The sequence below is a fragment of the Chiloscyllium plagiosum genome, chromosome 39, assembly GCF_004010195.1.
Source record: "Chiloscyllium plagiosum isolate BGI_BamShark_2017 chromosome 39, ASM401019v2, whole genome shotgun sequence".
NCBI classification, from domain to species: Eukaryota; Metazoa; Chordata; class Chondrichthyes; order Orectolobiformes; family Hemiscylliidae; genus Chiloscyllium; species Chiloscyllium plagiosum.
Genome location: NC_057748.1, coordinates 6771717 through 6784889, shown reverse-complemented (window position 1 = coordinate 6784889; position 13173 = coordinate 6771717). Strand labels below are relative to the sequence as shown.

The 13173-nt window shown below is 47.9% G+C and overlaps 1 protein-coding gene across 2 annotated transcripts in view; it reads right to left on the bottom strand.

Annotated features, from left to right (window-relative positions):
- LOC122542186 (excitatory amino acid transporter 2-like) overlaps positions 1–13173 on the bottom strand; it is a 42404-nt gene that overhangs the window by 4566 nt on the left and 24665 nt on the right. For both annotated transcript variants that reach the window (XM_043679633.1, XM_043679634.1), the window contains exons 4-9: positions 10465–10715; positions 8045–8225; positions 5817–5943; positions 3344–3577; positions 2267–2461; positions 99–233 (exon numbers count right to left, since the gene is read on the bottom strand). In XM_043679633.1, coding sequence (XP_043535568.1) covers positions 99–233; positions 2267–2461; positions 3344–3577; positions 5817–5943; positions 8045–8225; positions 10465–10715 — 1123 coding nt within the window. The remainder of the gene's footprint in view (positions 1–98; positions 234–2266; positions 2462–3343; positions 3578–5816; positions 5944–8044; positions 8226–10464; positions 10716–13173) is intronic.

The window sequence follows — 13173 nt, the reverse complement described above, 5'->3', positions numbered from 1 at the left end:
TCAATCCCCTGTGACGAGACCTCCCATAGACCTTCCACCTCGTCAACTCCCACCCCGCACAAGACCTCCCCCAGACCTCCCCAGCTGTGGCTACTCACAGGAGCCAGTCGACGGCAATGAGCAGGCTGACGTCCTCAGTGGGAAGGCCCACCGCTGTCAGGATGAGCAGCATGGTCACAAGGCCAGCGCTGGGAATACTGGCTGCTCCCACACTTGCCAAGGTGGCCGTCAGGCTGCGGAGGGAGACAACAGCAAGGAGTTACCGCCCAACGAAAGTGCAGAAGGGTTGGTGAAACACACAACAATGGCAGGCTGGGGGGAGTGGAGAGTGGGGGTTGGAAATCTGAAACACACACTGGCAGGAAACACTGGAGAAGCTCAGCGTTCAGCACTGTAACCTCATAGGGACCCAGGTTCGATTCCAGCCTCGGGAAACTGTTTGTGTGGAGTCTGCTCATTCTCCCCGTGTCTGCGTGAGTTTCCTCCGGGTGCTCCGGTTTCCTCCCACAGTCCAAATATGTGCAGGTCAGGGTGGATTGGGTGTGGAACTCGCTTAACTTGGGAATATGGTCAATTTGGACTGAAGGGTCTGTTTCTGTGCTGTAGGACTGGACCAGTACTTAACGGGAGTATATACAAATGAGAGGGGATTATGTTTAAATATATAACACCTAGAGAGATGGGATGCAGGGAGGATGTTTTCCCTTGCTTGGAGTCCAGAACTAAGTCTCAGGATACACTGTAGGCCATGAGCGGACTGAGATGAGGAGAACTTTCTCTCTCAGCCAGATGAGTGTCCCAGTGTGTGCTGAGGTCCAGTCACTGAATATAATTCATAGAAATTGATGGATTTCTAGAGTGTCAAAGGGTAGTGGAGAGCAAGTGGGAGTGTGACGTTAGTGGGGAGTGTTGTCTGTGAACACGGTGAATGGGCAGCAGGCTGAAATGCCTACTGCTGCTGCTATTTTCCAGCAAAAGTCTCACAATTCCCCAGCACCCCCTCCAAAACTTACCACCCTTTTCGGGGTAGCAAACATATTCTTGGAGTATAGGACTTGGGGCATTATGTTGAGGTTGTACAGTTACATTGGTGAGGCCTCTTCTGAAGTACTATGTGCAATTCTGGTCACCCTGTTATAGGAGGGACATTAATAAGCTGGAGAGGATTCAGGTAAGATTTACCAGAATGTTGCCAGGAATGAAGGTCTGAGATATAAAAACAGACTAGAAAGACTGGGGTCTTTTTCACTGGAGTGTAGGAGGTTGAGGGGTGACCTGATCGAGGTTTATAAAATCATGAGGGACATAGTTAAAGTGGATACCAAGGGTCGTTTCCCTAGGGTGAGGGAGTTCAAAACTACAGGGCATATTTTTAAAATGAAAGGAAAAAGTTTTCAAAAGGACATGAGGCACAACCTTTTTCCACACAGAGTGGTTCATGTGTGGAATGAACTGCCAGAGAAAGTGGTGGATGCAGATACAGTTACAACATCTAAAAGACACTTGGACAAGCTCATTAATAGGAACTGTTTGGAGGGATATAGGCCAAGTGCAGGCAGGTGGGACGAGATTAGTTTGGGATTATGGTTGGACCGAAGGGTCTGTTTCTGCGTTGTATGACTCCAAGACTCTCAAACAAAATTCCACATTCCCAACCGGGTGAAATTCAGGCACAGGATGAGGGTGCCGCTGGCTGGGCCAGTATTTATTGTCCACCCTAAAACGCTCAGATGGCAGTTGCTAGTCAATCACATCACCTTTCCCGATTTATCTCCTGATCTCCAGCATCTACTTTCTCCTCCCTGCTCTCCTGAATGGGTTGGTTCGGAATTTAAGCTGCATCTGTTGCCCTGAAACAGTGTCACTGTATCAGCTCCAACATCAGGAGCTGATGGTACAGTGAACACAGAGCTCCTATTCCAGAGGGTTAAGTCAATGCTCCAGGGACATGAGCTCAAATCACTCCATCAGTACTAGTCAACTGATAAATCCCAAATTAAAATGAGTCATAGAGGGGTAATTTCTAAATTAGACACAAAAATTAAGCAAACCAATTTATGATTACTATTATTGCTAATGTGTTTATATTCTACCTTTATAAATAAATTAAGTTTCAGCAGCTAGGTTTGAACCCACATTGCCAGAGAATGAGTCAGGTCGTTGGAGTGCCATTATTACACACAACCATTGCAGGACTAAGGCACACAGGTTGCATGGGGTATGGCGCCCATTGGCAAGGGGAATTGTCATCAAGAGGACCATTTACCTGACTGTTATTATCTGCCCAGGGTCCAGTGTGATCCCGTTCATCTGGGCAATGAAGATGGCCGCCACTGCTTCGTACAGCGCTGTCCCATCCATATTTATGGTCGCACCAATGGGCAGCACAAATCGGGTCACCCGTTTGTCAATCTGCAGGTTCTCTTCGAGACAGCGAAAGGTCACAGGCAGAGTACCCGCACTGTATCAGAGAGACAGACAAGGGTTCACTCATTGTTACTGCACAGATCAGTGACAGAGTAATGCCCAATTCCAACACCCCCTCAGGACAGAGATAGCACGGGGTTGGATACACAGTAAAGCTCCCTCTACACTGTCCCCATCAAACATCATCCCCCTCCCTGAGGTCAGGGACAGCACGGGGTTGGATACACAGTAAAGCTCCCTCTACACTGTCCCCATCAATGCTCCCCAAGGTCAGGGACAGCACAGGGTTAGATACAGAGTAAAGCTCCCTGTACACTGTCCGCCATCAAACACCCCTCAGGACAGGGGCAGCACGGGGTTGGATACACAGTAAAGCTCCCTCTACATTGCCCCCATCCAACACCCCCTCAGGACAGGGACAGCACAGCCTGAGATACAGAGCAAAGCTCCCTCTACACTGTCCCCATCAAACGTCACCCCCTCCCCTCCTTGAGATCAGGGACAGCACGGGGTTGGATAGACAGTAAAGCTCCCTCTACACTGTCCCCATCAAAGGTCCCCAGGTCAGGACAGCACAGGGTTAGATACAGAGTAAAGCTCCCTCTACACTGTCTGCCATCAAACACCCCTCAGGACAGGGACAGCACGGGGTGAGATACAGAGTAAAGCTCCCTCTACACTGTCCCCATCAAACACCCCTCAAGTATAGGAATAGCACAGGGTTAGGTACAGAGTAAAGCTCCCTCTACACTATCCCAATCATACACTCCCCAGAGCAGGGACAGCACAGGGTTAGATACAGAGTAAAGCTCTCTCTATACTGTCCCCACTCAGGAGCAGTGCAACATGGTTGGAGTGAACCATTGGACTGTGCTGCCCTTTGGCCAAGTGGGCAGACACAAGAGGTGGGCCCTACCTGGAGGCAGTGCCGAGAGCCGTGATCCAAGCCTGAAATATCCCACCGCAGAAGGTGAGAGGGTTCTTCCTGGTGATGAGGAGGTAGATGGAGGGGAGAATGAAGGCGCCGTGAATAACAAGGCCCACTATCACTGTCACCATGTACATGCCGAGTTGCTGAGCAACCACTTCTAGGTCCTTGATGGCCGCAATCTTCCCGCAGATCAGGGAGGCGATTCCCAAGGGAGAGTACCTGCCAGCACAACACATTCACCCATCAGCACACTCTCCGTCCATCTGGATGGTCTGAAACAAGGCGGGTAAGGATGCTCGAGACAGCAAAGTGGGCCCAGCAGGATTCCTGAGGCCTCCTTTGCTAATGGTGAAGATTCATCAAGGGCCGTGACAACCAATGACCTATCATACCCACGTCTCCGCCTGTACCCTCACCCTCTCACGTGTAAGGCATAGTGTTTTGGGTTAAAGCCCCAATGCGCAGATTGGAGCATGTACCTTCGGCTGGAGTCAGGGAAGGCAAGACCACCTTTCCAGAAAGATGTCAAATCAAGTTCCCCTTCTAAGGTAGACTTCAAAGATCTCTTTTGTAATGTATCAAGGAGCAGGAGATGGTGTGCTTGGTGTCCAATATTTATTCCTTTTACCAACATCAGTAAAACCAGAAGACGAGGGACAGTGCTGTGTACCCATTTTCTATTGAGCTCTCCCACATTACAGCAATGACCGATTGACTCCAAATTTCCCTGGCTAGAAAGCACATTGAGATGCCCTGAGACAGAGAAAGCCCTCATCGAACTGACAAGTTGTGAAATAGCCCTAGCGCACAGGGAGGCTGCTCAGCCCATTATGTCTGTGCATGTTCTCCCCTGGTCTCACTCCCCTGGTCTTTCCCTTCAAATCTTCTCTCTTCAGACAATTATCCAGTTCCCTTTGGAAAGTCCCTATTGAATCTGCCTCCACCTAGGGCAGCACGGTGGCTCAGTGGTTAGCACTGCTACCTCACAGTGCCAGGGGACCCATGTGCATCGTGTCCAGCCTTGGGCGACTGTCTGTGTGGAGTCTGCGCCTTCTCCCTGTGTCTGCGTGGGCTTCCTCCCACAATCCAAAGGTTAGGGTGGATTGGCAATGGGAAATTGTCCATAGTGGCTCAGGGATGTGTTAGGGTAAATATAGAGCAATAGATTGGGGAATGGGCGTGTATGGGATATTCTTCAGCGGGTCAGTGTGGACTTGTGGGGCCGAAGGGTCTGTTTCCACACTGTAGGGATTCTATGACCTATGACTTCACTCTAAGTCAGTGCGGTCAAATTACTAACTACGCACTGTGTAAAAATGGTTTCCCTTGTGTTGCCATTGCTTCTTCAGCCAGTCACCTTAAATCCCTGCCCTCCAGTTCTCAACCCTCTTGTCAGTGGGAACAGTGTCTCCATATCTACTTCATCCAGAGCCTCCTGATTTTAAACACCTGTACCAAATTCCCTCAAGGCGAAAAAGGAACAGGAGGCGGCCATTCTGCCCCTCAAGCCTGCTCCGACATTCAATGAGATCCTGGCTGACTGTGGCCTTACTCTCTATACCTGCCTTTGGCCCATAACCCTCAATCTCTTTGCTTCACAAAAAATGATCATCCTCAGATTTAATTAACAACTGATCCAGCATCCAGTGCCATTTGTGGAAGAGAGTTCCAATCCTCTCCCACCCTTTGTGTGTGTGGAAGTGCGTCCTAACATCTCTCTTGAACGGTCCAGCCTTCATTTGCAAACTTTGCTGCCTCGTTCCGGAACGCCCAAGCAGCGAAAATAGAACTATTTCCCCGTCTTTTCCTGTCAAGGTCTTGAAGACTCCAATCAGATCACCCCTTAACCTTCTAAATTCTTGTGAAGAATACCCAACTTGCATAATCCCTCCCCTATAGTCCAGGTACCACTTTTGTAAACCTACACCGTGCTCCCTCCAACGCCAATATAATCCTTCCCAAGGTGTGATGGCCAGATCTGCTCCCAGTACTCCAAATGGAGTTCAACCAGGGTATTGTGTGACTGCAGCATCACCTCTATGCACTTATACTCCAATCCTCGAGATGTAAGGTCCTCAGCTTCGCCAACATCCCCAGGAAATCGGAATTCCAAGCCGTTGCATAAATTCCGGTGAATCTTCAGTGAACCGTCTCTAAGGGCTGTCTGAACTTTGATGCCCATACTGGGCAAAGTCCACCAGGTGAGGCAGTACAAACGTTTGTTATAACTTTCTCAATTTTGCACACGATGCTTTTATAAAGCCCGTACGTTTTCATTAACCACGTTCCTGTCCTGCTCTACCACCTACAATGCAACTCACCCCTCCATTACCACCCCACTGTGCCTCATTCAGTGACCTTGACACGTGCTCACCAACATCTTCTCCTCCCCCCACAATCCCTGTCTCCCCCCCCCTCCCCCACCCAGGTGGCCCCTCCTTGTGGAAATCACCCTTACCACATGATCATCGAAACCAGCTTCATTATGATTTCGTTGAGAACATTGAAGAACTCGGCCATGATATGTGCCCTTTCACCCATCTTCCCCATGGATATCCCAAACGCAATGAAGAAACCAATCAGGCCTAGGGAACAAACGGCAATTTAACAACAGAGTCAAGCTGTTGTGTTATATGTACAAACCGAGAGTCACATTGTCAACAAATTCAGAAGGAACAAGTTGGCGATACCAGGGCATGGCAGGGAGAAACTGGAATGTTGGCCTTTACCACAAACTATTTGAGCCAGAGGAAATTGTATAAAACCTTGGAGAATCAATAACACGTGGGGCTGGAAAAGGCACAGCCGGTCAGGCAGCATCTGAGGGGCAAGAGAGTCGACATTTCAGACAGGACCCTTCTTCAGGACTGGGGAGGGGGAAGGGGTTTGAGAGAGAAAGCTAGGTGATTGGTGGGTGAAGGTAGGAGGTGATAGTGAGAGGGCTTGGAGAGGCACTGCCTGGAGCACTGTGCACGGTTTGCTCCCCTTATCTCCTCATTAGACAGCCCTGTCTCCCCAGGGTTCAGTCTGATGGACCTCTATTGAACTCCCTCTACAGCAAGTGCATCCTTCCTCAGAAATGACCCTGTCTTTGTATATTTACAGTGTGTGAGGACCAAGGGCCAGAGGAATCTTCAGTCTGAATGTGACTGCCTTTACTAACATGACCATCTCTGAACAGTACCATCCCCCAAGCATTATATTGTAGCTCAAGGACCGTTGTTTAAGATATCACACTGTTGGGAATTGGCAGCAACTGAATCCTGGAGGAAGGATTACATTTGATGGTAATGCAGGCAGCTCAGAAAAGGTTTGCTGATCTGATTCCAAATATGGAGAGGCTGTTCATCAGGAGAGGTTGTGTAGGTTCATTGGAGTTGAGAGAGAGGTGACTTTATCAAAACGTGTAAAGTTTTTGGAAGGTGGGGGGGGGGTGGAATTTGACAGGATAGATGTGGAGAACTTGTTGGAGATTCCAAGAAACAGAGGGCATAATCTCAGAATAAGGGATTGTCCATTTAAGAGAATGAGAAAGAGGATTTTTTTCATGTCAGGTAGTAAATCTGTGCAATTCTTTACCGCAGATGGTCTGGGTCGATAAATATACTCAAGGCTGAGATAGACACGTTTTTATTCTGTAAGGGAATCAAGGGTGGGGAAAGGCAGGAAAGTAGAGTTGAGGATTATCAGACTTGATAATCATTGAACGGTTGAGCTGAATCGATGGGCTGAACAGCCTGCTTCAGCCCATACGTCTTGTGGTCTTCGAGGGGCAGGTTTGGTGGTCCCACCACATGCAGGCACTGGGAGGTTTAGAACTGTCCCTCCTCATCAGTCCCCAACAGCCCTGGGGATTCAGTGGTTCAGCTCCACACTCTCCGTTGGGAATGGGTAACATTGGGCCCAGCCAGCGACACCCCTATCCCAAGAAAGGAGAAAACAGAACTTGTGTGGTGGCTCTGTGGTTAGCACCGCTGCCTCATAGTGCCAGGGACCTGGGTTTGCACGTTGTCCCTGTGTCTTTATGAGTTCCCTCTGGGTGCTCCAGTTACCCCCCACTCCCCCACAGTCCAAAGATGAGCAGATTTGGGTGAATTAGCCCTGCTAAATTGCCCATGATGTGCAGGTTAGGGTGGATTAGACATGGAAAATGCAGCATTATAGGGTAAGGGGGGAATTGGCCTGGAAGAACTGCTCTTCTGAGTGTTGGTGTGGGCTGAACGGCCTGGTCCCACACTGTCGGGATTCTATACATTCTCTGGTTGTGTTGCATTTAAATGCTGCAGTTTCCTCAGAAAAGGAACATTAGTAGTTTTCTCCACGCTTCCAAGCAATTGGAGTAGCCAACCATTCATCTACGTGGCCAATGCTCCCTCTCAGCTACATGGCTTCTAGGGTGCTCTGTGCACATGAACTTCGGGATATCCACACAGCGGCAAGAAAAACGAGAGAGAAAGATTGGTTGTGCCCTCAATTTACAGCCTCCCCTTATGTCCTTCAATAATAGACAGAAAGATCAAGGTCAAAAGTGGAGTTAACTCATTCTGCACATCTTCAGCAGCGTCTTGTCTTCATCAACAGCGAAGATTCTGCCCATCCAGAAAAGCATCCAAAATGGGGTGACCCCTCTGCAGAATCACGGTATGGAATTAATAAATTTAGAAAGTAAGGGAGCGTGACTCCTACCTAGAACGTTCATGCCCCATTTCAGCTCCAGTTGTTTCTTTGTTACAAAGATCGGCCGGGTGTTGACAGAGAGTAGAGTCCCATTTGGGAAGGAAGCATTCGCTGTGACTGCATGGGTTGAGTTGTCAGACTTGGCGTCATCAGGGAGAGAGACCAGAACCTTCTTTGATACAGTTTGCACCTAATTGACCAAATCAATCCCGTTAGTAAAATGTATTGCAACGCTGTCCAATAACCGCACTTGTTTTATTCCATTAGAAACATGACATTGACAACAGACACATGCTGGGCTTGTTTAATCTATTCGGGGACCAGATTTTACAATGGTAACCATGGCAACAGTGGAGAGAAAGTAGGCCAATCCAATTGATTGTGTTTTGCAGAAATTCTGTAAATGAAAATAACACACGGCTTAGTTTCACCAATAACTGATGAACAAGGATGGTGTGGAATTATTCTTAACAGTCACTCTCAAAGTCAACAATACAACTAATATTATTGTCAATCCATCTTGTATATGTCCATCAATCCACTGTGCATCTATCTTTATGCCTTGCTATTTACAAGAATTTGCATTTGTACTGTGCCTTTAAGAGAACAAATCATCCCCAGATGTATTGCTGTTGTCTTTTCTGATGAGACTACAAGGGGACATCAGGAGAAACTAATTTAAATAGGAAGGTGTTTACAGAATGACCAAATGAAACAGAAAAGATGGAGACAGGAACATTTGAGCTCAGGACCCAGAGAGTTGCCGGAGGGTGGGCAGAGTGGTAGTAAGGCTAAGGGAGGGCATTCTAATAATGGATAATGGTTTCAGGATCACCGTCATTGGGACTAGTCTAATTTCAGACTGTCTCACTACATGAAGGTGTTGCAGTGGGAGTGAACCCCCACCACAGCATTAATCTAGGCTTTCGGTTAAATCGCTCATGACATGATCACTTTACCACTGCCTCTCTTTATGGATAGATCGATGAACGTTTTCTAAAACCTGACTTGAGAATGGAAGATGCCGCTCAGTGAGTAGTGTCAGACTGAAGCCCACTCCAGAGAGCTGGGTACAGTCAGAGGCTGACCACTACAGTGCAGCTCAGGAACAGCCTCCAGACTGAAGATCCTGTCTGCAGTGTCCAAGAGATTCGACTGCAGCATTTGAGAAAGAGCAGGGAATTTCTCTACAGTATCCTAGCAGACATCCCTCAACAAGTTTCACTAACAAGTCATAGCTCCACAGCACAGAAACAGACCCTTCGGACCAACTCGTCCATGCCGACAAAATATCCTAAATCAATCTAATCCCATCTGCCAGCATTTAGCCCATATCCCTCCAAACCCTTCCTATTCATATACCCATCCAGATGCCTTTTAAATGTTGTAATTATACCAGCCTCCACCACATCCTCTGGTATCTCATTCCATAAACGCACCACCCTCTGTGTGAGAAAGCTGCCCCTTAGGTCTCTTTTATATCTTTCCCCTCTCACCCTAAACCTATGTCCTTTAGTTCTGGACTCCCCAACCCCAGGGAAAAGACTTTATCTATTTATCCTATCCATGCCCCTCATAATTTGATAAACCTCTGTAAGGTCACCCCTCAGACTCCGACACTCCAGGGGAAAACAGCCCCAGCCTATTCAACCTCTCCCAATAACCCAAACCCTTCAACCCAGAATGGCGCACAATACCAGGGCTTTCCCAAAGTGGGTGAGCTCTAAGGCACCATTGGCCTACTATGTCGTTCTAATCAATTTACAACAATTTTGAGCCTGCTCCGATGGACCCCAATACAATACCCATCCCTTACCCGCACGGGTCTCCACCTCTCACCATCGGCTCTCTATCCCTTACCTACAGTTTCCAAACCACACTTATTGGTCTCTGCCCCTCACCTACCGGTCTCTGCCCCTTACTTACTGGTTCCCACCCCTCACCTACTGGTCTCTAGCCCCTTTACCTACTGGTCTCTACCCCCTTTACCTACTGGTCCCTACCCCTTACCAACTGGACCCTACCTTTCACCCATGGGTCTCAATCCCTCAACTATGGGTTCTCATCCCTCACCCACCGGTCCTCACCCCTCAGTGATGGGTCTCTACCCCTCACCTATGGGTTTCTCACCTATAGGTCTCCAGGTCTCCCTCTCCTCTCCACCCTCGGCCTCACTGGTTGTGAAATGTTAACACCTCGAATCAGGATCACAGAGGGAAAAGGTTTGGGAAACTGACTGTCACACTGTGAGAGTTTTTCAATTGGCTTCCAGTCGCTAAAGTACTTCAGTGGTTATAAAGCACTTTGAGCTATCCAATGGTCATTGGAAAGAGCTTCCTAACCACAAATCCTTCTTTATCCCCAGTCTGGAGGCAGTGCCAGCTCACTACTAGAAATCCAAAAGTCTAGTTAACCTGAACAGAGGTTACCTGTTGGAAACATGCTTGAACAAGGTTTTCCGGGAACAGATTCCGGATGAGATCCAGGAAGGCATCCAAACTTGACACTTCGGGATTCCTGGACATCACAGTCATCGGCTTCTTCAGCTTTTGGTTACCGGGATGGATGGCGATCACCAGAACCACACCGAGAGCAGCAGCGATCACTGTGGTGGACATGTAATACACTAAGGCCCGGGAGCCCATCCTCCCACTCGATTTAGCATCCAGACCCGCGAGGCCTGGAGGGAGAAGGGAACAATGGTCATGGGGTGTGCTGCCTCGTTGTAGTTCTTGACAAAATCCTTTCATAACACTATAAAACGCAGTGGTGTAATAGACTGTTCAGCCCATCAAACCTACCCCACCATTCCATGAGATTGTGGCTGATCTGATTATCCTCAACACTACTTTCCTGCCTTTTACCCACAATCCTCAGTTCCCTCCTCCTTAAAAATCTGTCCAACCCAGCCTTGAGTAATCAGAATGACTTAGCCTTTGTAGATTCATTATTTCAGAGAAGAAATTCCTCCTCATCTCAACCTTAAATGTCATTCTTGGATTATGCCATTAAACCATAAGAAATAGGAACGGGAGGAGGCCATTCAGCCCCTCGAACCTGCTCCACTATTCAGTAGGATCAATGCTGATCCGACATTCCTCACGTCCACCTTCCTGCGTTTTCCCTGTAACCCTCGATTCCCCGAATGGCCAAGAATCTATCTAGCTCAATATACATAAGGTCTCTGCCCTCAGAGCTCTCTGTGGTAAGGAGTTCCAAAAACACACAAGCCACTAAGGGAAGAAATTCCTCCTCATCTCAATCTTACATTGGCATCCCCTTTCATCTGAGACTATGCCCTTTGGCCCTTGACCATTCCACAATCATTTCAGCTGCATCATAAGATTCTTCCCGATGCTGACTGACTTACTGTACAAACATGCAAATGTTCAAATTGGGACTGGGAGTAGGCCATTCAGGCCCTTTAGTCTACTTCGCCACTGAACGAGACCTTGGCCTCAACTCCACCTTTCCACCCACCCCCAAGAACCATCCTCTCCCCTGTCAGTCAACAATCGATTGACCTTGACCTGAAAGATAATCTAAAGCCCTGTCTCCTTCAGAGTACCACAAACCCACAACCGCCTCAGACAGAGAAAAACTCCTCATCATCTCCATCTTAAATGGGAGCTCCAACACTCTCCCACCTTTTACTGCTGTATTCAGTGTTGACCTTCCAAACAGACCTATACTTTGCCCAAGTATCACTGAAGTTGCGAGGTCTCCTTTTGTTTTAGCACCAAAACATCCCGTCACACCTCATCCTATTGGCAGTTAGAATCCTGCCCTGGCTACTTCCTTGGGAAAGCTTCCAGGTTGGGGGACTGGGGATTAGGGAAGGGGGTCAGTTTTGAGAATAATCTGTTTCAAACAAGACTTCCTTGACAAGTTAGTAGGCTGTCACTCAATAAGTACAAATTTGTCTGAAGCAGTTTGATTACTTTGTGTGCTACTGGGGAATGGGGAACCAGAATTGCACAGAATTTACACCACGGAAACTGGCCATTCAGTCTGGCTGATGTTTATGCTCCACTTGGGTCATCTTTCACCTAGTACATCTCATCGACAAATCCTTTTTATTTGTTTCTCCTTCACATATATATCACTCTCTCTCTCAAATATATCTGCTATTTCACTCAACTAATTCCTGGGTTAGCGAGTTCCACATTCTGGTCCTGGGTAGTAACATTTCTCTTGATTTATCCAGTGGATTTCTTAATGATCAATTTAGATTTATGATCCCTAGTTCTGCACAAACAGAACCACATTCTCTACCCTGAGCAATGTTTACCCTATTCTGGATCAATGGTGCTGGAAGAGCACAGCAATTCAGGCAGCATCGAGGAGCTTCAGCAAAATCGACGTTTCGGGCAAAAGCCCTTATCCCCGTTCCCGTTCGCGCACTCTGCCCCATCCCCATTCTCACACTCTGCCCCGTCCCCATTCTCAAACTCTCCTCCGTCTCCATTCTCAAACTCTCCCCCGTCTCCATTCTCAAACTCTCCCCCGTCTCCATTCTCAAACTCTTCCCCCTTCTCGTTTCTCAAACTCTATCCCATCCCAATTCTCAAAATCTACCCTGTCCAATCCTTCAATATATTTAAATTAGGTCCCTGATCAATCATATCTGTTCTAAGGAGCCTCAGTCTAATCTGCAGTTCCTGATAATTATTTGTTCCATTTATTATCTGTATGTGGATTAATCTGAAAGAGATGAGCCTTCCACAAGGATAAAAAGTTTAGAAATGGGCTTTAACTCTCACAGCTTCACCCTGCCTTTACTGTGTGGTCGTGGGGGAGTTTACAGATGGATTAACATTCTGACAGTTGACATAGAGTCATTTCCCCTCCCCCCACCTCATCCTAGTTTCAAACTTCCAGCTCAGCACTGTCCCCTTGACTTGTCTGGACTTGTCCGACCTGCCTAACTCCTTTTCCACCTATCCACTCCACCCTCTCCTCCCTGACCTATCACCTTCATCTCCTCCCCCACTCACCCATTGTACTCTATGCTACTCTCTCCCCACCCCCACCCTCCCCTAGCTTATCTCTCCACGCTTCAGGCTCTCTGCCTTTATTCCTGATGAAGGGCTTTTGCCCGAAACGTCAATTTCGCTGCTCGTTGGATGCTGCCTGAA